This window comes from Trichosurus vulpecula, chromosome 8 (assembly GCF_011100635.1).
Source record: "Trichosurus vulpecula isolate mTriVul1 chromosome 8, mTriVul1.pri, whole genome shotgun sequence".
Lineage (NCBI taxonomy): Eukaryota > Metazoa > Chordata > Mammalia > Diprotodontia > Phalangeridae > Trichosurus > Trichosurus vulpecula.
This window is the reverse complement of record NC_050580.1, coordinates 16,672,969-16,698,607: the sequence shown is the minus strand read 5'-3', so window position 1 is coordinate 16,698,607 and position 25,639 is coordinate 16,672,969. Positions and strand designations below refer to the sequence as shown.

At 37.6% G+C, this 25,639-nt stretch overlaps 1 protein-coding gene across 1 annotated transcript in view; it reads left to right on the top strand.

The window, feature by feature from the left end:
* Positions 1 to 25,639, top strand: part of PCDH15 (protocadherin related 15) — a 1,035,697-nt gene that overhangs the window by 445,122 nt on the left and 564,936 nt on the right. Inside the window, exon 7 of the mRNA XM_036735025.1 lies at positions 1,307 to 1,477. Within this exon, the coding sequence (XP_036590920.1) occupies positions 1,307 to 1,477 (171 nt within the window). The remainder of the gene's footprint in view (positions 1 to 1,306; positions 1,478 to 25,639) is intronic.

Below are 25,639 nucleotides of genomic sequence, written 5' to 3'. Positions count from 1 at the left end.
TGTTTTTTTTTTTTTTTGTCTTCCAAGCATCTGCTACTCAAGGATCCTGCTTGGGACATTAATCCTGATGGAATTTAGACAATGGCAGTGGTGTTTCCATCCATTGCATTAGATTTAACAGTGCAGGGTGTAAAGTGTTTGCTTAACAATTCTCTGCCCAACACCGAAGCTCTCATTATACCTCTAATCACATCTACTTAACCATCTTCAGTGAGCTCAGGTCTGCCTTAACTAGGCTTTGGGACACAGTATGATCTGTTTAACAAACACTTTAGCTTCTAATCAGACTGGCAGGTAAGAGTGCACATGGCAGAACCTATTCCTTTAAAACATACAGAATGATAAGACAGCCATGTGATTTGGTCTGCTCAACTAATCAGAAGAATTGGTTAAGCACCTACTGTATGAAACTTACTGTTCTAGGCTCTGTGGGATATGAAATTTAGATGAGATAACAGTAACAACTTAAAAAGATCTAAGTGGTTACTATATTCTAGGAAATGCACTAAGTACTGGGGACAGAAAGAAAGGCAAAAATAGCTTTTGCTCTCCGCGCTCTCCCAGACTAACTGGGGAGAAGACATGTAAACTTCTATGTACATACAAGATATATACAGAAGACACTGGGGGTAACATCAGAGGGGAAGACATTAAAATTAAGGCAGACAAGGAAAGTCTTCTTACAGAGAGCAGAACCGGAGCTAAGACCTGAAAACAGCCTGGAGGCAGAATTGAGGAGGGAGAACATTCTCAGCATAAAGGAGAACCAATGAAAAGAAATTATGTTGGCCAATGGAGTATCCTGTGTCAGGGACAGAAAGAAAGCCCTTCCTAGATTTTGTGGAGGGGCTTAAAGAATACAAAGACCAGGAAGGTAGGAAAGCATGAGGTTGAGAAGGACATATGGGGACTTTCTACTATCAGAAAAGAGAATTCACTAAATTTAGGCACAAGTCCACAGGTTAACCCATTTGATAGGATAAAATTAATTCTTTTTGACTTATTTAAATGAGTATTTTTGTTCATCAAAATCTACTCTGTCTCTGACTTGTGATCGTAGAGCATTTCTGGAGCACTAGAGAAGGCAAGTGATTTACTCATGGACACACAGCCTAAGAGGAATGATTTGAGTCCATGTCTGTCTGCCTCCAAGTATAGATGTCTTCCTTTCTATTGACTGTGCCCACAGACTAATATGTATAACATGTGGTAAAATCTGTTTTGTAGTTTGACCCAATCTTTTAGCAAAGGCAGGCACAGAAGTTTACCATATTCCAACATCAATGAATTAACTTCTCATTCATAGGACCGAGCTCAAAATCTTAATGAACGGAGAACAAGTACCACCACACTCACAATAGATGTCCTTGATGGAGATGATCTGGGGCCAATGTTTCTTCCTTGTGTCCTGGTGCCCAACACTCGAGACTGCCGTCCTCTCACCTACCAAGCTGCCATCCCAGAACTGAGAACACCGGTAAATATACTCTGATTTTATTCCTTCCCACTTTACCACTATAACTAAAAATAGGCATTACTTCAGGGACTGAGAAAACCAAATGGGTAAGTAGGAAAAAATGGATACTTGGATATTTAAATCGTTTTATGGCTAAATGCCTATAGAAGTTTGGAGACAATGACTATATGTGGCCTTACAAAGAGATTTTGAGTAAAGTAGAAAGAATTAGAATAATATTTATACAAACAAGTGAAAACACAAACTTTTGTGTCTATAGATTAATTTTTACTCTGTAAGCAAATCTTGGTATATTATAATGTGCTGTTGGTATTGTTGGTTTAATTTTCCATCTAAAGACCTCAAGAAACTTAGGAAATGGCATGTCCTACCCAATATTCAAAACACGTTTCAGTAATACCTGCAAACACTGAGCTTTTGAAAATTCAGCCAATAATTTCCGTAGACATTGAGAAAATAATTAGGAAAGGTAAAGCTTGGAATTTGCAGATATTCAATTTTATATGTTTGTGTATATATAATGTGTATATATAAATGTATATATGTATATATACACATATGTATATATATACGTTTATGTGTATATGTATAATATGTATATATACATACATACAGAGAGAAAGAGCATATTTAATTTTTCATGACCTCAGACCCCATTAATATGTGCTAAGTATGTGTGACTGGCTTATCTCTGCTCAGATTTTAGAGGTCTTAATGATCATGTGATCCAGGAGTTCTTCAACTCTTTTGAGTCAGAAACCTCTTTCACAGTATAGACCCCTTCTTGATATATTATCTTTAACCTCAGAAAATTGTGTGTGTGTGTGTGTGTGTGTGTGTGTGTGTGTGTGTGTAATTACAAAGGAAATCTACTGTAATGATTTAGAATTATCAGAATATGTATTGATAGGCAACTAGGTGGCTTAGTGGATAGAACACTGGACTTGGAGCCAAGAAAACTGAATTCATATCCAGCCCCAGACACTTACTGGTGACATGACCCTGGACAAGTCATTTAACCCATTTGCCTTGATCCACTGGAGAAGGAAAAGGCAAATCACTCCAGCATCTTTGTTAAGAAAACCCCTTGGACAGTATGGTCCACAGTTTCATGAAAGTGAGGCATGACTCAATGACTAAATGTTAATGAAATTAATGTATGTTCAAGTGGCCCCAGGTTAATATTGCCTAATCTAGCCCTCTCTTCTATCCCATGAAGCTTTAAGAATAAATTGTTCATTTCTAAAACTTTCACTCCAATATTGGAGACAATTGACTACAGCCAGCATTTACTGAGCATCTACCATAACCAAGGTCCTGGGAAAATGAGATCATACACAGAGAGCCAGTGTGTTTGAGCCATTTACATTCTACCTGAGACCATGGTATGACAACAGAAAAGTCCATCTTGGCAATTTAAGAAGGGAATAAACCCCAATTTAAGAGGAGAGGTGGTGCCAGAGAGAAGCCTTGAAAGTAGTTTAGTATTCAGAAGGCAAAGCTGAGGCAAAAATGTTTTCCTGGAACCTGGGATGTCTTATGGGAAGTCCTAAGATGGAATGCTCAGTCCTAGAAATGAGGAGCCTAGTTTGTCTGGACCATCTTTCATGGTTTGTCTGGACCATCATGACAGGAAGCAGTATTGCACAAATCTGGAAATATAGGAGGGAGCCAGACAATGAAGGTCACTAAATGCCCTGTTTGGTCTTTTTTTAGTCCTTTCTGAGTGTTCATGACACCAGTTGGAGTTTTTTTGGCAAAGATATTCGAGTGGTTTGCCATTTCCTTCTCCAGTTCATTTTTGAAGAGGAGGAAACTGAGGCAAATAGGGTTAAGTGACTTGCCCAAGGTCACGCTACTGAGGCCAGATGTGAACTCAGGATGATGAATTTTCTTGACTTCAGGCCTGCCACTCTATCCACTGTGTTGCCTTGCTGCCCCTCAAGTGCCTTGGGCAGGATTTTTTTTTTATCCTTGAGATAATATAGAACTACTAGAGTTTACTGAGAGAGGGAGTGGCATAGTTATATTTGTACTTTAGAAAAAAACATAAGAACTGAGTGAAAAAAGTATTGGAGAGAGGAAGAAAGAAGGAAATAAGTTTTTATTACATGGCTTCTTTGTGCCAGGCACTATACTAAATGCTTCACAAATATTATGTAATTTGATCCTCACAATGACCTGGGATGTATGTGCTATTATTGTCCCATTTTCAGTGAGGAGACTGAGGCAGACAGAAATTAAGTGGCTTGCCCAAAATCACTCAACCTTAAGTGGCTGAGGCTGGATCTGAATGCAGGTCTTCCTGACTCCAGGCCCAGAACCTTATCATCTGTGCCATTCAGCCACCCTTTAAAGGAGAGATTTAAGGCAGGGTGGCCAAATTAAGACTTATTACAATAATTCAGTTAAAAGCCCATGGAAAGGAGGAAATAGATGAAAGTGTTAGTGTTAGAAAACCCAAGGTTTAGAGACTGACTGGGTTATCTGGGGTGAGTGAAAATCAGGCTCATTAATGGCACTGTGGACATGTGTCTGGGTGATGGACGTACACTTTGCAGTAGCAAAGGGGAAATCGAGAAGAGTGGGTTTGGGGAAAATAATAATGACTTCTCTTTTGGACTTCTCTTTGTTGGGTTTGAGATGCTTAGGGGAAATCTGATTTAAAATGTCCAATAGGCAGATGGTGAGACCTTTCTGTCCAGATTAAGGATACTTAGCTACTCTTGAAGACATCAGATCACCTGGTCTAGATGAACTTCATCATTGTACCCCCAAAGAACTGGCAGATGTGACCGAAGAACAACTGTCAGGGTGCTAAATTTAGAGGGAATTGGAAGTACTTTCATTACTTCTCCAATAGAGAAACAGACTTTGGTAACAACTTACTGAGAATAATTAGTGAAATTGAAAGCTCTTCTTCTATTCCTCACTCAACTCCACCCCACCCCTACCCAAATGCACCCACTGTATATTCATTCCTCTTCATGCTGGCTTCTGTAATATCCTCCCAACCCCCCATCAAATGAGAGCAAACATCCATGGGGTTTTTGCCCAATCCAAGAAAGTCTGGTTATGGCAGTGGTCACACTTGCTGAACAAAGATAAAATATATTGTTTGAATGTTGAAACTGTGTTTTTGTCTCTGTTTCCTCAATACCAATCATGGTGTCCTACATAGAGTAAGTACTCAATAAATATCTGCTGTTTAAATGACTAGACAACTCACAACCACTGTGGGTCTGTTTCCTCAACTTTAAAGTGAGGAGATTGGCCCTTTTTAGCAGTAAGAGATATATGATCCTGTGACTTATGGTATCATTGAATAAATAAGGGTTTAGATGTTTGGGGTTCTAATTTCCCTACATAAAATATATGCATCAGGTAACTTGTAGAACAAACCCTTCTAGAGTCCCACAAACCAGTAGGACTCACTTTTCTGGACTTATGCAGTTCTGATGGGAAAGATAAGTTTTTGGATCTTCCAGACTCTTTGCCCTCATCCATAATATTTCTTTTGAAACCAATAGTGAGTGTGTGAATTATGTCCTTGATAACCATGCTATGCACATGACTCATTAAGGATTTGAATCATTTATAGACCAACAGAACATTTAGAGCCTTCCATACCTCAAAGTCTCATCATTTTCAGCTTCCTATGGCCATGTTTGAATTTGCTCACGTGAGGAACAAGCTTTTAATTACATAACCATAAGATGACGTTCTTACATAGAATCTCTGAGCTAGAATCAACCTTAGTAGCCAGTTAGTCCTATTCATGACTCAATAGGAATCTCCTTTATGACACGCAGGGAAGCAGTCAGTTGGCTTCCAAGTGAAGATGTTTAGAAGTATGGAGCACACTGTCTTCCAAGGGGCCAATTCAACTTGAGAACTCGAAGCATCAGCATGATTTTTCTTATACTGAGATACATTAAGGAAATGTAAGGAATAGGTACATTTAAAATCAACCCATTCATCTAGTCATTTATTCATTAAAGTCATTCTGGTCACATCATTCATTCCAGTATTTCATTCATTCACAGGATTCAGAAATTCTGAACTCTAAAAAAAGGCAATTTTTTTCTTATGCTTAAAAAACCTTTCCTTCATGTAGTTATTTCATCCATTTGTTCATTCATTCATTCAATGAAACAATCAATTAATCACACTAGCAATGGCAGATTTATACGCACATACACACATACACACACACACACACACGCATATACATATATATATATATATATATTAAGAAGATTCAATTATGTAAAATAAATTCTATACTACTGGACTTACATTTAGATTTGTGCTGAATAGTTTTTTTTTTCTCACTCAAGTGAAAAAATTAAGTTTTTAGATTAAATCAAGGTTGTTGAAATCAATGTAAAGCTTTGATTCTGGGGCAAATCACTTAGCTGCTCTCTGCCACAGTTTCCTTATCTTGAAAGTGGAGATAACAATTGTACTTACCTCCCAAGGCTATTGTAATATTCAAATGAGATAATGTTTGTTAAGCGCTTAGCACAGAGCCTGGGACATGCTAAGAACTACATTAATGTTAGCTATGTAGGTGAAAATGTCAACCATTCCTTATATCAAGGACATGCGATTAATACCCAATGGTATCCAGTTCATTATGGTTATAAAGTTCAGAAAACGATATCCATGATTTTCTTGAGTCTTTCATTGTTCTTGTCATGGAATGGAAAATTCAATAAGCATGCCATGAGGAGTTACATTGAAAAATACTACTATGTGACAGGACTCCTTGGTATCTTATGTAAAGGACTAGATCATTGACCTGCTAGTCTGCCATGGGTTCCCTGTGAATCATCTGGGCAGTTAATAGGAGCCAGGAGGTTGAACTAGACCTGTCATTGTCTATGTCTGAGCTGCTTTCCCCCTGCATTCTCTTCTCCTCTCCCACTTTCCATTAACGTTTCTGGGAAAATTCCTACAGAGTTCAATCAGCGCAGACCCTTGCTATGAATAGTGAGGGAACAAGTCATTTCTGTCAGCCAAACAGGACATGATGACTTTAATTACAGACTTACTGATCTTTTCTTGAATTAATTCTTCAAAAGTCTGAAAGCTTTGACACTCACTAACCTTCTGTGTGGATTTCATACATCCTGCCAATTACCACAGCGGGAATTCTCAACTGGAGAAACCATTCTGAGGCCTGCACAGTGTAAAGCATTTTGTGGTTCAAAAAGACGCAGACATGGTTAATCACTTCAGTGCTTAACAACTGAACGAGGATATGATGTTTAAATATCTACTTCAGAGGATCAAGTTTCCAATGAAATTTTAAAGTTCAAATAGGTACATTTCTAAAAACTAGAATGGAGTAGGAAAACGTAAGGAAACAGCTCAGGAACTCATTTTATATATATATATATTTCCTTGTGAAAACTGTCTCTAGCTAAAGTGAGAATTAGTTTGCCATTCTACTGAAGAGGAGAAAATTGACATTGTCACTAAGTGAAGGGAGGCGTCCGCCTTGTTAGAGTTGTTAAAAGTGAGGACCTAAAAGTGAGTAACTACCATGGCAGTTAATTGGATCATCGCTTTCAATTTGGAAAGGAAGGTCATCTAGACTAACCTCCTCATTTTACAGATGGGAAATCAAACCCAGGATGTTTAAGAGACTTGCCTGAATATCCATGGGTAATAAAAGGAATGGGCAGGATTTGAACTCAAGTTGTCTGACTCCTGACGAAGTTCTCTTTCCACTCCATGTAATTGAATTTGACTTTATGGCCTCCGGGTGCCTTTCAGCTTCACAGTTACAATCCTATGAGCCTCTAGTTCTAGGAATCCAGCCATTTATTCATTCTCCCTAACTCACAAGCACACATGGTAAAAATGACAGTGAAATAATTTTCTAAAAATGCATTCTTGTGATTGATCAAATCCTATGAACTCACGGTTCAGATGATGTCATCCCACAATGGCAGAAAATCCTGCAGAAGCTGGCAAACTAAGTATGCCCTCAGATTTCCTCTCTGCATTGGAACAAGAATTATATAAAAGTTTGAAAAGAACATTTCCAAACTATTCCCTCATTAGATTTGTTGAAGAGAGAATTCTTCTTAAGACAGGGTTTGAATTAAATGGCCACAGAGGATGCTTCCAATTCTGAGATTCTACATGATCTTGTGAGGCCCAAATAAACCAAAAGAGGAATCTTTAAGAATTTGGGATTCCTTAAAAATCTTCCAAAATCAAGGATTAAGGTACGTTAAAACTTTGTTATAAGGCAGCCCATTGGTTCATTTAGTCTGTTGGTGTGGATAAATCACAGATCAAACTTTGTTTCCTGAAACACAGTGTGTATATGTGTGTGTTTGTTTCTTTCTATGTTATGGTTCAAGGGTATAAAGACTGCAAGAGTGGTTTGATCACAAATTTGAAAATCAGAAATGAAGAAATTGGTTTTAATTTCCTGTAAGGAGTTTGGTATGATAAAAAAACAGGTTTTTTTTTTTTCCTAAAAAAGGCAGTTTCTACAGAACTCTTGTGGTTAATCCTGTATAGTATTCAGGTTGAGATGAGGTACTTCTTCACTGATTTGAGCTGTGTTGGGATCAGAGGAAGAAATGGCCTGGTCACATGACAAGGATGAGAGCTGTCAGGTGCACAGCCCAAATATTCTACTGATATCATTTCAAGGTCAAGAGGAAGGGAGGAGGAAGGCCTCTGGTCCATCAGGAAGACCCACTAAGAAAACTATATAGGGACACATGAATATGGACAACAGTCACACGGGATGGTTAAGCATGATTGGATAATTGCATGAATCATTGTCAGGAATGTCCAAATAACTGATATCACATGTCCGTGTTAGTACTTGAATGCTAATAGTAATCTAAGTTCCAATAACTGTCTTATTCTTTAATAAGTCTTTTCTGACATTTTGTTGTTAAAAAAAATTTTTAAAAAGTTTTTTAATGTCCCAAACTACCACAAAATTAACTTCTATGAAAACAACAACAGGCCATTTGAACTGAAATTTGATCACAATCATAACTAAGGCAAGATGACAAGAGCATTGGCCCAGGGCACTTGAAATTAAAACACGGTCAGAACTTTTATTCTTTCACTAGAAAGTAAAAATGAGCTTATCTTTTGATTAATAAGAATAATTAGTTAAAATAAGAAAAGGATTCCTTTTTTGCCCGTAGTGACTCTCTAAGAGACCTCCCTGCTGTTCCTCCAACATGACATTTCATCTCCTGACTGGATATTTTCACAGTCTGTCCTCCATGCCAGGATTGTCTCTCTGCTTATCACTTTCTCTTGGATTGATTAGATTTCTTCAAGACACAGCTAAAGTCCAACCCTCTACAAGCAGCTTTTCCTAATCCTCTTTAATGCCAGTCTCTTTCCTAGATTTATTATCTACAAATTTTCCTGTATAGGCATTGTTTTGGCATAATTAACTACATGTTGTCTCCTCTATGATGCTCCCCCATTGAAAACAGGAATTAGCTTTTATTTTTTTCCCTTTTTTATCTCCTTTATATAGCACAGCCTCTAGCACATAGTAGGTGTTCAATAAATGCTTATTAACTGACTAACTTCTCAAGTCTCTGCCAGCCTCGGTGATGGTCAGACCATCCCTCAGTGATGGTCTAACCCAAGAGACTTAACCTAGGTTTCCACATTGGGGCCCAGGATCTTGGATTCTCTGGCTTTGAGCTATGAGAAATAACTTTAGGGTCTCTCCTTGATGTCATTCTTCCGCCCTCTTCTCACCTATGTTGGACCCAGGTTCTAGAATTCTAAGATAGGGCCCAAGGTATCATACATAACACTTAAAATATTGCCCATACCAGAGTTTAGACAACCTATGGAGTCACTACATTAGTACATCTATCTTACTGTCTTAGTTGTAGGAGAAGCGTGGTCAATGAAATAAACAGGAAGAAGGGAGGAGGCCAGATTGCCTTTGGAAAATTATTCCCTGAAGGACTCCAAACTTCTTTCTTAATGAAAGGCTCATAGTTCAAACAGTAATATGCTCCCTGTAGAGCTGTATGACTGTGAGGCATGGAATAAATACCACAGTCCCCATAGAATACAAGTTGTGGGTGTCTCACAGAGTAACGGAGAGGACAAGTGTACAAAAAGATGGGCTGGCCCATCCTGAGGAAGTATGCCAATGGCCCTTCCCCTGAAGCTTCCTACTTACAGGTCATGGATATTTTTTTTCAGAAGGAGAAATTAGAAGCTTTATCATCTGAAGGAATGAAAAGGGGCCTCAGAAAAGTTTCTGCCAGGTGTGGACACTTAAGGAAACTTCTCTGTTGTTGGTTATAGGTAAGGCCAAATGGAAATCCTCGTTGCATAAACCAGGGGTGGGGAACCTGAGGCCTTGAAGCCACATGTGGCCTTCTAGATCCTTAAGTGTGGCCTTTTGACTGAATCCATTCAAAAAGTCAGAAAGGCTGTACTTAAGTATCTAGAAGACCATATGTGGCCTCATGGCCACAGGTTCTCCATCCCTGGAATAAACCATTCCAATTTATGGAAAACAGATATTGCTCCTACCAAAACTTTCCCTCATACCCTCTTGCTTCCCTTCGGTGACTCACAGATCCCTGAACATAACATTCTTCCACCTCTGGGGTCTTTATACATGGTTGCAATGTATTCCCTCTTCATCTCCAGCTTTTAAAATCCCTAATTTTCTTCAGAGCCCACTTTGGTGACATCACCTACATAAAGCCTTGCCTCCTCCTTAATTGGTCTTTCACTCTCTCTGCTGCAATAACATTTATTACTTTGTACGTAATGATCTGTAGGCATAACGTATCTACTCTACTATAGAATGTAAGCTTTGTTAAGGTGAGAATACTTTTTTGATTTATTTTTATATTTTTAGGAACTAACATTATATCTAATTGTGTAGTAAGACCTTAATAAATTGTTAAATTGAACAAAATTGAGTATTTTTACATGTGAGGCAAAAGAGCAGCCAGTCATGTTTTAGCTGTATGACCCATGACAAGTGACCTAATTTATTTGTGCCTCACTTTCAAAACCTATAAAATTGGGATAATGATAGGACCTATTTCACAAGGTTGTTGTGAGGATTGAATGAGTTAACTCATATAAAGAACTTGGTAAAGATTAAAATACTATGTGATCATTATTACCTCTAAAGTAAGAAATAAAAGAGATCACAAAATTCCAAATTTCACATCACTGCCATTTGGATTCTATTAGAAAAGCAAAACAAAACCAATGTATGAAAATACTAATGAGCTGGTCCAGACTCAGCTTGCAACACAATTTCCCTTTGTTAGCAATGCATTGATAAATGTGATGGGATTCTCAAAGGCATCATGAACTAACCTCGTTCGTGTAATAACTAAGTTTATTCTTTACCCCAGTCCATTTATTTTCCATCTGTGTCTATAGCAGCAGCTCCAGTTGGTTAAAAATAATGTAAATCAGGGCAACAAAGATGAAATCTATATATCAAATGGGTATATTGGCAATGCCATGCATGATGGCCAAGCCAAGATTTTATGCTTATAGGGAAGGTGTGACTGAAAAGCAGTTTGAGGTAATTACTATTCAAAAAAGACATGTCCATTCACACTGAGCCCTTATCATCATTCAGAGAAGTCTTTTATTTCATTTCATTACTGCCAAAGGTCACTGGAATAGGTGGTTCTGTCCTTTCTATTAGATAATATCGCCTACCATAGGCTGCAAGACTTTAAGCTTAAAAAAGGACAGCAACAATTCATCATGAGGTGCTTCATTACTCATAAATGAGAGCAGAATGCCACGGTGGATGGTACCAATCTGAAAAAAAAAAAGCCACTTAAAAAATAAAATTGCTTTTAAATTTTCTATGCAAGTTACCTTGGTATCTATACCACTATATGGGTGTATATGCATGTATACGAACACATGTAAACCCATATACTCATGCAGCTACATGCACAATCTATACATTATCTAAATACACATACACTGAGGATAGTTACATACAAACACATATATAAAATTGATATCATAGGTCCTATACTTGTGATATGTGCATATTTGTTCATTTGTCTGTCTCTAGCTATCCTCATCTCTGTTTATTGAAACTGTGATTTTTTCAATCATTATATATTTACATATTTGTGAATATACATTTGTGTACATATACATACATATGTAAATATGCAAACATGTGTGTATGTATATATGTGTATGTTTTTTTGTATATATGTGTGTATTTCTATCTATATGTGTATCTATTTTTGTGTATATCTATCTATATCTATATCTGTATCTGTATCTATATGTATATCTATATCATCTAAAATTTCCCTCCTTCAGATAGCTTCTGAATTGCATCATGGCTAGCACCATAGGTAGACCTTGATTTCTTCTTTGGGTAGTTAGTTGGTCCTGAACCATCTTAATTTTCTTTAGGTTGTTTTTTCCCCCTCTCCCCCTTCATTCAGCAACTTGGAAATTGATCAATACATAGTGGTGCCACAGTCACTGATACTGGGGTAAAAAAAAAACACCTTTTTAATGAAAATGTTGACAGGCCCCCTCAAATTGTACCTCTGTTTTTTTTTTTGTTGTTTTGTTTGTTTTTGTTTTTAATAATCTGACTGAATTGTAGGTCATGACAGACTTTCTACAAATTTACTTTTATTTCCTCCAAAAGTTTTAGGTTGTTTATATATTTTTAGATAAAATCACACTGTTCATAATCTTCTCTTATCATCCTTCATATGATTTTGCAAATGAGTAGATATGATTAATATTTGGTGCCCCTTGATTTCATCCATGACTCAGCTTAGCAAAGGGCTTATTTCCTTACTGAGCTAGCTGCTAGGTTGTTTGGGCTTCTTTACTGTAATAACTTTATATATGTCATACTTTGATCCATATTTATATCTGTTCACATATCCATTATTCAGTATCAACATAGCTAACTTGAACAATGATGACAGAGCCATTTTATATACTTGCAATATGTTGTCCAGTTGCCCCTTTCTTTGAATTTGGTGTTTATTTTGATGTTTTCACTGTCAAAGATCTCATCTGACAGCACACTAAATGATCATTCTGAAATGATTTCCATATCTGTGACCAATTCCTTGACCATGTACAGGATTCTGTGTCAGAAAACGTTGAATCTTGACTCTGGCACATACTATCCATATGTGTTGAAGTGATCTAACCTCTCATGGTTGCAGTTTACTCATCTGTAAAATGATATGGTTGAACTAAACAGCCTCTAATATCCCTTCCAATTCTAGCTTTTTAATAAGGAATGAGTTTTATTTTTGCTTTATTATTTGATATTGAGTATTTTCTGTGTCTTTCAATTTACTTGGAAACTTGTTTATAATATATGGACTTTTGTATGGTACTTAAGCCTCTGGCTTTCTTTGTTAGTCACAAGTGATCATTTCTAATACCTTTTCTCCTCCTCTATCCTATGTTCACCTTTGCATTGAAATCATTATATTGAAATGTCCTGCTTAACTTGATTTCATTTCTAGGATCATATCGAGTTCTTTAAAGACTTTTTCTCCCTCCTTCCTCCCTACAACAGATATTGATACATGAACTGAATTTTCTTCATGGTCTTTATTTTGCTTAAACTCAAGACAAACATTTTTGAACAGGACATTTTATTGTACCAGGATTTTTAAGCTGGTGCCTTGATACATATTAGCCATGAATATATTGCTTCATAGGATTTTAAACCATAAACTAGCTTTTTCTCCATACGAACACTGTGCTCCACATTTAATTTGGAATAAATAATAAATGTATCTATGACTTGATTTTATAGTTCTTTTTTCTCTTTAAAGGTTACTTTCAAAATTTCTAGCAAGTTGTTCTCGAAATTATAAAGGCAAACATGTCCAGTCTTAATCCACATATTTTACAGCTTCTTAAAATGACAAAATCAGAAGTCAACTTGACTTGGTAAGAATGAAAAAGAGGTCTTGATACCTTAACATATTAGTGGATCCGTGATCTCTTCATTGTATGGACCTCCGTGAATGGTGTAGTTAACAGCCCATCCATATTCCCTCCCCTGATATGGTTTTTGTCCATGTCTTCCTGTTAATCATCAGTGATGTGTCAACCCAACAACCTGAGGGCCTTCTTCTCCTTCTTTTGACATGTCATGAATCCCACTGAAGCATGAAGGCCTTCTTCGCATTATTCTTTTTCTTACCACATGACCAGTCCATCCTCTTTTCCAGACATATCTCTTTTGTTATGACATCCTTTATCCTCATGTTTTTCTGCAGCTCTTAGTTGGTCATATGTTGCAGGTTGTTCATGGGTACCATACAAATTTGGCCCCTGTTAAAATAGCCCGGCCCTCAGAGAAATCTTTACCCTTGCCAAAAGAACACTTATCCCAAGACTCCCTCATATCTGGGTAGAGTATCTTGTGACTCTTGATGGTCAAGTACGGTATTAGATTTGAGGGGATAGCATAATTTTGGTCGAGGGAAAAGGTCCCTTCGTGCTCCTTTCTAAATGCTAAGGTTTTACTAATGCTTATTTATTATTTTTTTATTTTATCATTTATTATTTGTTTTAATTTATTTAATTTTAATAATAATAGTCATAATCAATAATCTTTCCAATTCCATGTTTCAAATGATTACTTAGTCATTTTTTTCAGTAGTTACCCCAATCAGGGTTTTCTTGGCAAAGATATAGGAGTGGTTTGCCATTTCCTTCTCCATCTCATTTTACCATTGAGTAAAGTGAGGCCAGCAGGATTAAGTGACTTGGGTGGGTTTACCCAGCTGGTCACACAGCTCTCTGAGGACAAATTTGAATTCAGGAAGGTGAGTCTTCCTGACTCCAAGCCTGGCACTTTATCTACTGCTCCACCTAGCTACCCCATGTTTCAAGAGTCACTACTTAAAGTTTCTTACATGGCAAAGTATGATTACCTTCACTCGATAAACTAGGTTCCATGCACAGTACCTCCTCCCCTCATCCCCAGTGTGCTTGCACAATCTGACTCCCATCCTGTCTTTCTAGTCATAAGGTTTGGGGTTTGTAGTATCCAAGATAACAGGGAACTATTTTGAATAGGGACTTTTTGAGCATGAAAGCAATACATTTAGGAAAATCAATCTGCTGGTTGTAAGGAGGATAGATTGGAATAGTAAGAGATTGGAAACAAGGCAGCAATTAAGTGCCTATTGTAGTAACCTAGGCTAGAGCTGATAGCTATGTAAATGGGAAGAAGAGAACAGATGTGAGAGATTTTGTGGTAGAGTTGATAAGACTTTGTAGCTATGTGGATAAGGACTGACATTCAATAACACAACAGTAATACCTAGCTTTATACAGAGCTTTAAGATTTACAAAGTACTTCCAAATATTATCTCATTTGAGCCTAACAAAAATCCCCCAAGGTAAGTGCAATTGCTATCCTCATTTTATAGACAAATAAACTGAATCTAAGAGAGGTTGAATGACTTGCTCAGGGTCACACAGGTACTAAATGTTAGAGGCTGGATTTGAACTCAGATCTTCCTGATTCCATGTCCCATGCACTATCCACTGTACCACTTATTTTCTTCAAATTCATTTCGTGTAGGGCTTTAAAATTTGTAAAGGATCTGCATGCAATTTCTCCAGGTATTACTCTTATTAAGCCATTTTACATACGAGTGTAGTAAGACCAGGAAAGTTAAGTCAGTTTCTCAGAATCTCACAGCTTTTATGCACCAAAGGCAGGATTTAAATTCAAGTCACTCCTGGCTCCAAGTTCAGAGCTATTTTTATAAAACTAAAGTGCCTCTCAAAGTTCTTATGAGATGTCCAGTCTAGTGAACAGGACTGTTCTCTACCTGTCTGGTACCTGGTCCTAAAAGGCAGTGATATTAGTTTGGAATAGTTTCCTCTTAATGAGCTCACATTGACTTGGAATGACCAATCTGTCCCAGTTTGGAATCTGTCCATTACTTACAACTGGGAGTTGTTAAGATGAGATTAGTAGGGTTAAGACTAGACTAAGGGTTTTCTTGGTGAAGATGTTCCCTCTTCCAGTGTGGACTGGTCCTTTCTAATTTATCATTTTGGAGTTGCCCAGGGCCCTGAGAAACTCAGGCTAGCCCAGGATCACATAACATTACATGTCATACGTGGGACTTGAGCCCAGACCTCCCAAGGCCAGCTGTCTATCTGCAATACAGCACTGCCTCACAATCATTAGCAAACCTCTTTAAAAATGCCTTCTGGCCTACTGTTAGAAAGCATCCATTTTCCCCAATTTGAATATTTGCTTGCCTCCAGTCATAGATTCATAGAAGCATATGATCACAGATTGGGTTCTGTAGGGAATCTTTTGATCTTGTTGTTAAACCCTCCACAATTGTGGAAACAGAGGCCCAGAGTTTAAGGGCCTTGTTCAAGGTCATACAGATAGTGACAGAGACCTGATTTGAGCACATTGTCTATGACCCCAAATCCCTCCTCTTTGAATGGCCCCACAGGGCTCTCTTGAGGTACTTTTATGGCATCTCTCCTCTCATTAGGATTTTTGAAAGCTTACCACCCTTATTTTATCCATTACCCTTTCAAGATTTTTTTTTTAAGTTCTCTATGATTTACATTATGCTGATTGTCTAGCTACTCGAACTTATTCAAAGCCACTAGGTGATCCTTCATCTTCCTTTCATGATTAGGAATTTAACAGAAGTGGAAAATTTCTGTTTCATATCAGTAGTCCCTTAATCTGACACAATCTGTAAAAGAAAATCCTACTATACCATGTCTGAGGGATGATCATTGGTTATACGAAAACCACTGTTGAGGAGGAACCAATTCTTACCAAGGCATATTTGAATGACTCTGATTGTTTGGAAGTTATGGTTTGTTTGATTTGCTTTATCCCTCCACCTCTCCCACATCAAATCTAAATATGCTTCACAACTTCATATCTTCTGGATCAAAGTAGCCCATTCTTATGGCTCATCTATGTAATGGTCCTTCAGGTAAGTGGAGACATCTATCCTGAGCCTCTCAGCCTTTTCTTCCTCAGGATACACACCTGCAGCTCCTTCGGTCACTCCTCATATGACCTAGACTCAAGGCCCCTCACCATTCTGTTTGGTATCCTCACAGTGTCCAGAACTGCACACAGCCTTGTAGATGTGATCTGACCAGGGCAGCATATACAGGGACTCTCACCTTCTACTCCACGACATCATGCCCTTGAAGCAGTCAGTACATAGATCATGTTAGATCGAGGCCTTATTATTTCATTGGTGACTCTTATGGACCTGGTGATTCAGTAAAAATTTCAGATTTCTTTTTCTGCTCTCTAGCCAAGCAGCTGCCATTTTTTTTGTGTGAAGCAGATTCTTGAAACCAACCTGTAAAATTTTACATTGATTCCTATTAAATGTCATCTTTAAATGAATCCAACATTTTTACCAAGGGTAGAGAACCTATGATCTCGAGGCCACATGTGGCTCTCTAGGTCTTCAAGAGCAGCCCTTAGACTGAATCCAAACCTAGATTCAGTCAAAGGGCTGCACTTGAGGACCTAGAGGGCCACATGTACCCTCAAGGTTACAGATTCCCCACCTCTGTAATGTAGTCTGTAAAGATAGATATAGCTATACGTATAGATACAGACATATAGATATATCTTGACTCTGTCATGTAATAGACTTGCATTTCTCTCCCAGACTGGGATTTTCTGGAAATGTGATAGCATGTCACCTCTGCCTTTATCTGGGGCCCAGAACATATCAGACTCATGAAATCTTTGCTGACTTGAATTTACCCATGCCACGCAAAATAAGGAAAATGAATCAGGTCCTCTATAAGGTTTGTTGTAAGCCAATAGCTATGGCTATTTGTGTGTGTTGGTTAGAAAACTTAAGATAGCATCATTGTACACACTGTGGTGGACGACACACCAGCACAGTCAAGGGGATGTGAGTTCATATCCAGCCTCAGATACTTATTAGCTCTATGGCTCTATGTCTCAGTCTTCTCATCTGTAAAGTGAAGATAGTAATGGTACCTCCCCTCCAGGTTTGTTGTGCAGATAAAACTAGATAATTTGTGTAGAGAACTTTGCAAACCTCAAGGTGTTAGAAAAATATTAACTGTTGAGATGTTATTATGAATTTTGCTGTTACACCCAGGACAGGAGTAAAAGCCTAACACAGAGAAAAGGCAAAACAAGCCCAGAACATGCACATGCACACACAGAGGCACACAGACACGCAGACACACACACACACGCACACATACACACACATACACACACACACACTGAACACTGAATGACAATGGATTTAGGCTTAGTTGAAGCTTGAGCTGAGAGGAATTTTGAGGGTGGAGAGTGTTCAGTGTTCACATGGGTGCTTTGTCAAATATTAATTAGTATTAAAGGGTACAGGAAATAATAATAATCTCCTACTTAGCTCACCGGCATGGTGTGTGGGGAAGGAAGATAATGAAAATATTAGTAAAACCTTTAAGCTCTTCCAGAGAACAGCTGCTGGATAATTGCATGAGCCAGTGTTTATATTTAGTCCAAAAGGATTAAACTCTTTTCAACCTGTGTTACCACCTTTTCCTTGGAGCCTGTTATCGATTATTCTTCTGTGCATTGATTATTTTCATCCACGTTTCTACTCAACAGATCTCTATTGTTCTCATAGACCAAGCAGTCATTTTCAAACTTTTGTTGCATTCAGTTGCCTAATAGGCATGGGGTGCCTATAATACACTTGACATTTTAAAGCAAATAAGCAGAACTCCTACTCCTACTCTGGCCACGAGAAGATTCATTGAGAAAGCATTCAAAATTCACTAAGGGCGAGAAAATTATAGAAATAGTTGCTCAGGAACCAAAAATTTTCATACAAATAAAAAAAAATCAGTGCAAAATATATACGCCTTATCCCCATGGAAACTGCTATGTTGCTTTAATTTTCAAGAATAATTCCTAGATAATTAGGTAATTCGGTATTCTCATTCCTATTGGCCTCTGTGCAGCCTTTTCCACTCTCAGTCATTCCCTTTTCCTTGATATTCTATTCTCTCAGGCCACGCCTTTCTCCTGGCTCTCCTCCTCCCAGTCTGACCACTCTTACACTCTATAACTTAATCTTCATCTAGGACAAGCTCACTAATTCACTGATAGTAAGTATTCACAAGGCTCTGTCCTGGGGCCTGTCTCTCCTCCCTCTGAGCTATTTCACTTGGTGATTTTATCAAATCTCATGAATTGAATTATCCACTCTGTGCTGATGACTCTCCTATCTACTGGTCCAGCCCTAAACCTCTCACATAATATCCACTCTCACACCTCTAGCTGACTTTTAAGCATCATGAACTAGATGTCCTGTAGAAGTTTTAAATCCAATATGTCTGAAACTGAGCTCACTATCTTTCTTCCCACTCCTCCCCCAATTCTTTTTTGCTCTCAGGGGTACTGTAATTGTCCCAGGCTTCCAGGTTCACAATCTAGGTGTCATCTTCAACTCTTAACTATTTCACAATCTATATCCAATCTATGATCAAGACTTATTGATTTGACCTTTTTAACATCTCTTATGTGCACTTCCCTCTCTCTTCTGACACTGCAACCACCCTGGTACCAACCCTCCTTTTGTCATACCCAAACTTTTTCAAGATCCTCTTGGATGCTCTCCTTCCTTAATTCTATCCCCATTCTAATTCTTCTACTCGGCTGTGAAATGGATCTTCCTACAACTGCGATGGCTCCCTATTATTTCTAAGATCAAACATAAAATCCTCTTTTTAATTTTGATTTTGATTTTTTTTTAGACATACAAAGTTTTCATAACCTAACCCCTTCCTACATCTCCAGTCTTCTAATACCTCAGTCTTCACCACCATGTCCTTTATGATCCAGTGACACTAGCCTTCTTCATGTCCTTGTACACAATCCTCCATCTCCTGAATTTGGATCTCTTCATTCTCTCTCCCCCATACCCAGAATGCTCTTTGTCTTCTCATGTTCCCTCCTCATTTTCCTTCAAGTCCCAAATAATATCCCACCTCCTGCAAGAAGCTTTCCCAATCCCCATCAACGCTGGTGTCCTCCTTCTGAAATCATCTCCAATTTATCTTAACTATATGTTATATGTCCATAGTTGTTTTCATATTGTGTTTCCCATTAGACATGAAAAAATTGCTCCTCCTTTATTTTATCCCCAGCGTTGAATATAGTGCTTGGAACACAGTAAGTTTTTCATAAATGTTACTTGGTTAACTCTTTCTGTTAGTGCCTCTTCCCCCTTCCAAAAAAAAAAAAAATCACCTAATATTTGTTTGTACAGACCTATATATGTACTTGCTGTCTCCCAGACTGGACTGTAAGCTCTTGGAGGCCATGGTTTGTTTGATTTTATCTTTGCATCTCAGTACCTAGCACAGTTCCTGGCACATAGTAGGTGCTCTATGATGCTTGGTGATTCACTGATTGCCCAAGGCTCTGAGATAGAGTAGTAGAGAAGGGATTTGGAGTTGGGTATTGTCACTCCAACCTCAGCCTTCCTTTCACTGAAAAATGTTACTTGCCCATGGGATCAATCCTATGTTTGAGCTGAAAGAGACCAAAGAGACCATCTAGTACAGCCTCATCACTCTAGAGGAAGAAAGTGGGACCAGGAGACAAGCAGCTTAGCCAACTAACATAATCCTGAGCAAAGATGTCCTCAAGTGGGGAGCATGCTACAAATCTAGTTCTGATCCAGATTATGAAGGCTTTGAATGTCTAAAAAACCCGAAATCAATAAAAATCAAAATTAAAAAGAGGATTTTATGTTTGATCCTAGAGATAAGAGGGAGCCATTCTATGATCATATTGTTTGTAATTCAATACAATTCAGCAAAAATTTATTAAATGCCTACCATGATCATGATAATGGGATAATAAACAACAATGAAACTACCCTGCCCCCTGGAGGGGAAATAACATTTTCACAGCTAAATAACTGCAAGAGAATTTGAGGAAGGAGAAAGCAGGAATGACTAGGATGATCAGGAAAGGTTCCCTGTAGGAAGTCACACCTGTGCTGGCCCTTAAAAGAAGCTAGGCCTACCAAGACACAGATGTAAAGAGGGTCCACATTCCATGAATGGGGGACAGGTGGCACTGAGGCATAGAAGGTTGTGGGATGGGGCAGATGGATGGTCATGTAGAACTGGAAGGGATTGTCTAATTCAAGCCTGTCTTTTTACATGAATAAGGAAATTGAAGCCTAGAAGGGTAAAGTGATTTCCCCAAGGTCACATGGGTAGCAGAATTTGATTCATTTAAAAATGTCATAGATTTAAAGATGGAAGAGATTTTAGAGGCCAAGGAATCCAAGTATATATTTCATAGTTGAAGAAACTGAGACACATCAAAGTTAAGTGACTTCATATCCCACAGCTGTAAGTTGCTGAAGTGGGATTTAAGCTCATGGCTTCCTGACTCCTAAGTCATTACTCTAATGTAGTCATTTTCTAGTTAAGTCTGAATTTATAATTAACATTTTATTTTTTCAAAGACTGGATTTTTAGCTGTGGAATTTTCAAATGCAAAATGCTCAGCAACTCTTTAAAGAGAGAATTTCTATAAAGAAGACTGCCACTTTTCTGTAATCTTGTAAATGAGCAGGGAGGAAAAGCAAACCAAAGCTTTCAGTGGGAGATGCCCATAAATAAGGTCTGGTAACTGGGCCAATTCATTAGACATCTAGCTCACCTGGTGCTTCAGTTTCCATTCTGCCCTGAGAGAGACAGATCATCTAGTGTACATACAAGAGATGTAGGAAGATTTATGTCTATATCCCGAAAGCTTTGTCATTAATTATCACTATGTGTGTGTGTGTGTGTGTGTGTGAGTATATATGTATCAGTATGTGTATGTATACATGTATATGTACACACTCATATATGCATGTGGTTTTATGTCTATGTGTACAAAATTAATAAAGAAGCATTCTAAATCTATAAAATGAAAGACCAAGCATATATATGTACATATATATACATATGCATATGCATTTTCTTAATTATTTTTGTTTTGTAATATGCATAACAGCATCAAAATTTCTTAAATTGCACCAGAGGTTTTCTTGGTTATATCTTCAATAAGTTAACTGTCTGCATTAATTCCAATAATAATTATATTCACATATTTATCAGGTCTACTTTCATAATTTTAAAAATGTATGCAATTTAATGGCAGCCTGCCGAAGTAGAATGTGAAATCAGAGATGCAGAGTTGAATCTTGGTTCTAATATTACTGCTTGTATGACTTTGGACACATCCACTTAAATCTCAATAAACCTCAGTTTGTAAGATATAAAATTGTAAAATGAATTTGCAAAATGGAGAGTTTGGATTGGTTGACCTTCAAGGGCCCTTCAAGCTCCAAATCTGTGACTTCTTTGTATAGTCACAATGGAGAAGCAATGAAGTCTATTGGTTTGAGATGGAAAAGACTGGGTTCTAATCATTTTTCTGATTCTTCCTGCCTCAGTTACCTTTCTGAGCTTTAGGCAATTGTGTTAAGACTAGAGTCAGTGAAGGGGGACCCCATAATTAACACAGACACTTGCAGAATTGACCAGTCATCATTCTCAGCTGTCCTTTGAAGGAGAGAGCATTTCTATTGTTCTCTACTTGAAGAGCCTTGGTCTTCACCAATCCTTTTCTAGAATCATAAACTTTCAGGGATGAGTGTAAAAAGAGACATCTAAAGCTTAGCTACGATGGGGTTCTTAGATCATTCTAATTGTTACAATAGTCTTTTTTTATTTATTTCATTTGTCTCAAAGACAAAATTTGTCTTGATTTAGTTTCCCAAAAAAAGCCTTTTGAAATGCCTTGTTGGAAACAAAGTAATGAATGTCTAACATTCTTCATTATTAGCAGACTATTACCATTACTTCTATAATTCATGCCTGTCTCCTTTAACACAAGAAACATTTTGATAATGACTTGGTTCTTGGGACTTCTGAAGAATACTCTTCTAACTCTATCCTGTGTTACGACAAACAATATAAAGCCAGTACAGTTCTGATCACTTCGGTGGAAGATGGAGTGTTTGTCTGTAAGGGTTTTTCTTAGGTCAGTGTATTATGAGTGATTTTTCTGGTCTAAGGGCTTGGCCAGAGTAGGGGGTGAGGGGGGGGCAATGTAAAGTAATAGAAAGAGAATTCCATTTAGAATCAGAAGAAGTGCCCTGACTCCACATTCTTCCTGTTTTTTTTTTTTTAAACCACAAGCAAGACAGTTAACCTTTCTGATTCTCAGTTTTCTCATCTGCAAAATGGGCATAATAATTCCTGAAGTAGTTACCCCAGCAATTCATTGTAAAGACTGGATGAGATCTTTTATATGAAGTGTGTTAAAAAAAAACACTCTTAAAATATGGATTATTTTTAATGTCAGTTGTTAGCCATGCATGTTTTTTCAGGGAGAAGGCTAAGGTCATTTAGTACTTTTAACATTCCTCATTATTTTTTATGTTTAAAATATTATTTGACTATTATATCCTTTTATAATTTAATAATTGATTATTGATTGATTTGGACAAGTTATCATTCTGTTATTCATTTTTATTTAATGTTTGGTAGGTTGTCATAGCAACAAGAACTATTATTACCACTTCCTTTTCATATTTTAATTTTCCTCACAGTTTGCTGTTGTTGCTGATGCTACCTTCTTCTACTCCCCTCTCTTTCACTATTGTTGTTCTAGATTCAATGTTCTGTGGACTATTATTCAAATGGGAAAAGACAACTGGGTTTTATAATTCAATTGATATATTAGGATGTGAATTTATTGTTAAGCACCATTAGGAGAGCTCCAGTGGCAGACAGGATAATCTGTATGATATATCCTTGTTGCACATGGTGTTGATCACCTTGACCAGGTTTTTATATTTTAGGTATATTTTGCTCGATGAAGACTGGAGATTCAATACCTAGTAAGGTGGCATCTATTAAAAAATATTTTCCTAAGTTTTAAAGAATCAATATTCCAATACGTCCAAGCAATGCTGGGAAGTGGGTCATTATGTTCCCTTTCATCTTTTATCATCATCTTCATTATCTTCATCATTATCACCATCATCTTCATCATCATCATCATCTTCACTATTACCTTGATCCTATCATTTATTTTTATGGAGTTTGGATAAAATCATCTGAGCACATCATCCCCTTGCTGTTATCCTTGAATTGTTCTACAATCCTTTATATAGTTAGCTGAAATGACTAATTGACTAATTGTCAAATAATGTAAAATTACTGGAGATCAAGCATATGTTAATCAGACTGACAGTGCTGTCATCTTTTTTGTCATCATCGTCATCACCACCACCATAATCACCATCGTCTTCAATGCCACCATCATCATTATCACCACCACCATCCCCATCATCAACATCATCATCACCACTACCACCACCATCATCATCCTCATCACCACCACCACCACCACCATCATCATTATCACCACCACCACCACCACCATCATCATCACCACCACCACTACCACCACCACCATCATCATCATCACCACCACCACCACCCTCACCATCATCTTTGCTATTTTTATTCTCTGGAAGTGGAATTGTATCACTTAGCACTAATCTGGAGGAATTGGATTCATTGTCCCATAGGCATTCAGTGATCTCTACAGGAAGGTCTGGACAGACCTAAATGTGCAGTCCCCGGTCATTTGACATTCAAGTTGGGTTAGACTTTCCAAGATTTAATGAGATGAATGACCTCAGAATTAAGGTTTTTTGACAAAGTGAAACAACATAATGGAGTTGGACTCAAGAAATCACTAGAAATGTCTTTATTTCCTTTCCCTTTCAGCACAGTCTGGACACTCGGTCATTCCTTGGAACAAAATTTGTTTCAAATGAATATGGAATATCTCCAGACTGATCTATAAGGACAAAGAGTTGGTTGGGTTTCTAGAGTTACATTAAGGATACAAAGGATGGTGTGCACACAGAGAGGGAGAACTTCAGTATTTGAAAGGAAGGAACATTTAGAAGCCAGAGAGAAAATTTGTCAGAACTTAAGTCAGTCAACTAGCATTCATTGAGCACCTACTATGTTCACTAGGAATACAAAGAAAGGCAAAAGCCAAACAAATCAATTTTAAAGGAATGTTTCCTACTCTCTAGTAGCTCACAATCCAGTAAAGGAAACAACATTCAAACTGCAGAGTATAAAGAAGATATATACCAGTTAAATTGAGGACAGTCTCAGAAAGAAGGCACCAAGATTAAGAAGGACAAGAAAAGCCTTCCTGCAGTATGTAGGATTTATAAACTAGCATTTATGAGCTCTCTATTGTCTCTATTGTCTATAGCATTTAAAGTTTCGTGAAAGATTGAATCTCTTAAAAACCCTAAGAAGGTAGGTATTATTCATACCTCTATTTTACAGATGAGGTATTTGAAAGTGAGTGGTTAAGTGGCTTATCCAAGGTTTCACAGCTTAGTAAATATCTGAGGCAGGATTTGACCTACGTCTTCTCTTTCTGACGCAAAGCTCCATGCTTTTTCCACTGTGCCACCTGCTTGATCCTTAATCTGCATTTTAGGAGTTAAATTGCATTGATGCCCACTTTCTGAAATTCCTGGTTTAGCCGCTATGGCCAATCTGACCACAGATCTCTACTCTGGCTTGGTAGAATTGAGCCTGCCTTCAACGCAAATGTATTCATTTTCTACTCTATGCAAGGCAAGAATGATGATAATGGCTTAAATATATGCGGTCATAAAAGCACTTGGCTCATGACAACCCAATGAGGTACATAGTGAGTGTCTTACTATCCTGGCCATAGTCAACATGCTTGAATATTCATATTTTTATAAGAATTTTATTTTTACTTGGGAGATAAATTAAATTAAATTAATTAAAGGCAAAGAAATGTTAAAATAAAAGAAAAGTTTTTTTGTTTCCATTTTACAGAGGGGGAAATGAGATTCAGGGAGGGCAAATAACTTTTTCACAGTCTCTGGTAGTATGTGTAAGACCCATGCCTTGAACGAAGGTCTTCTGACTCCTTGTTCAGTGTTCTTCCCACTGCATAACCCAGCAAGCAGATGTGTATGTACCCAGCCACAGTATTTC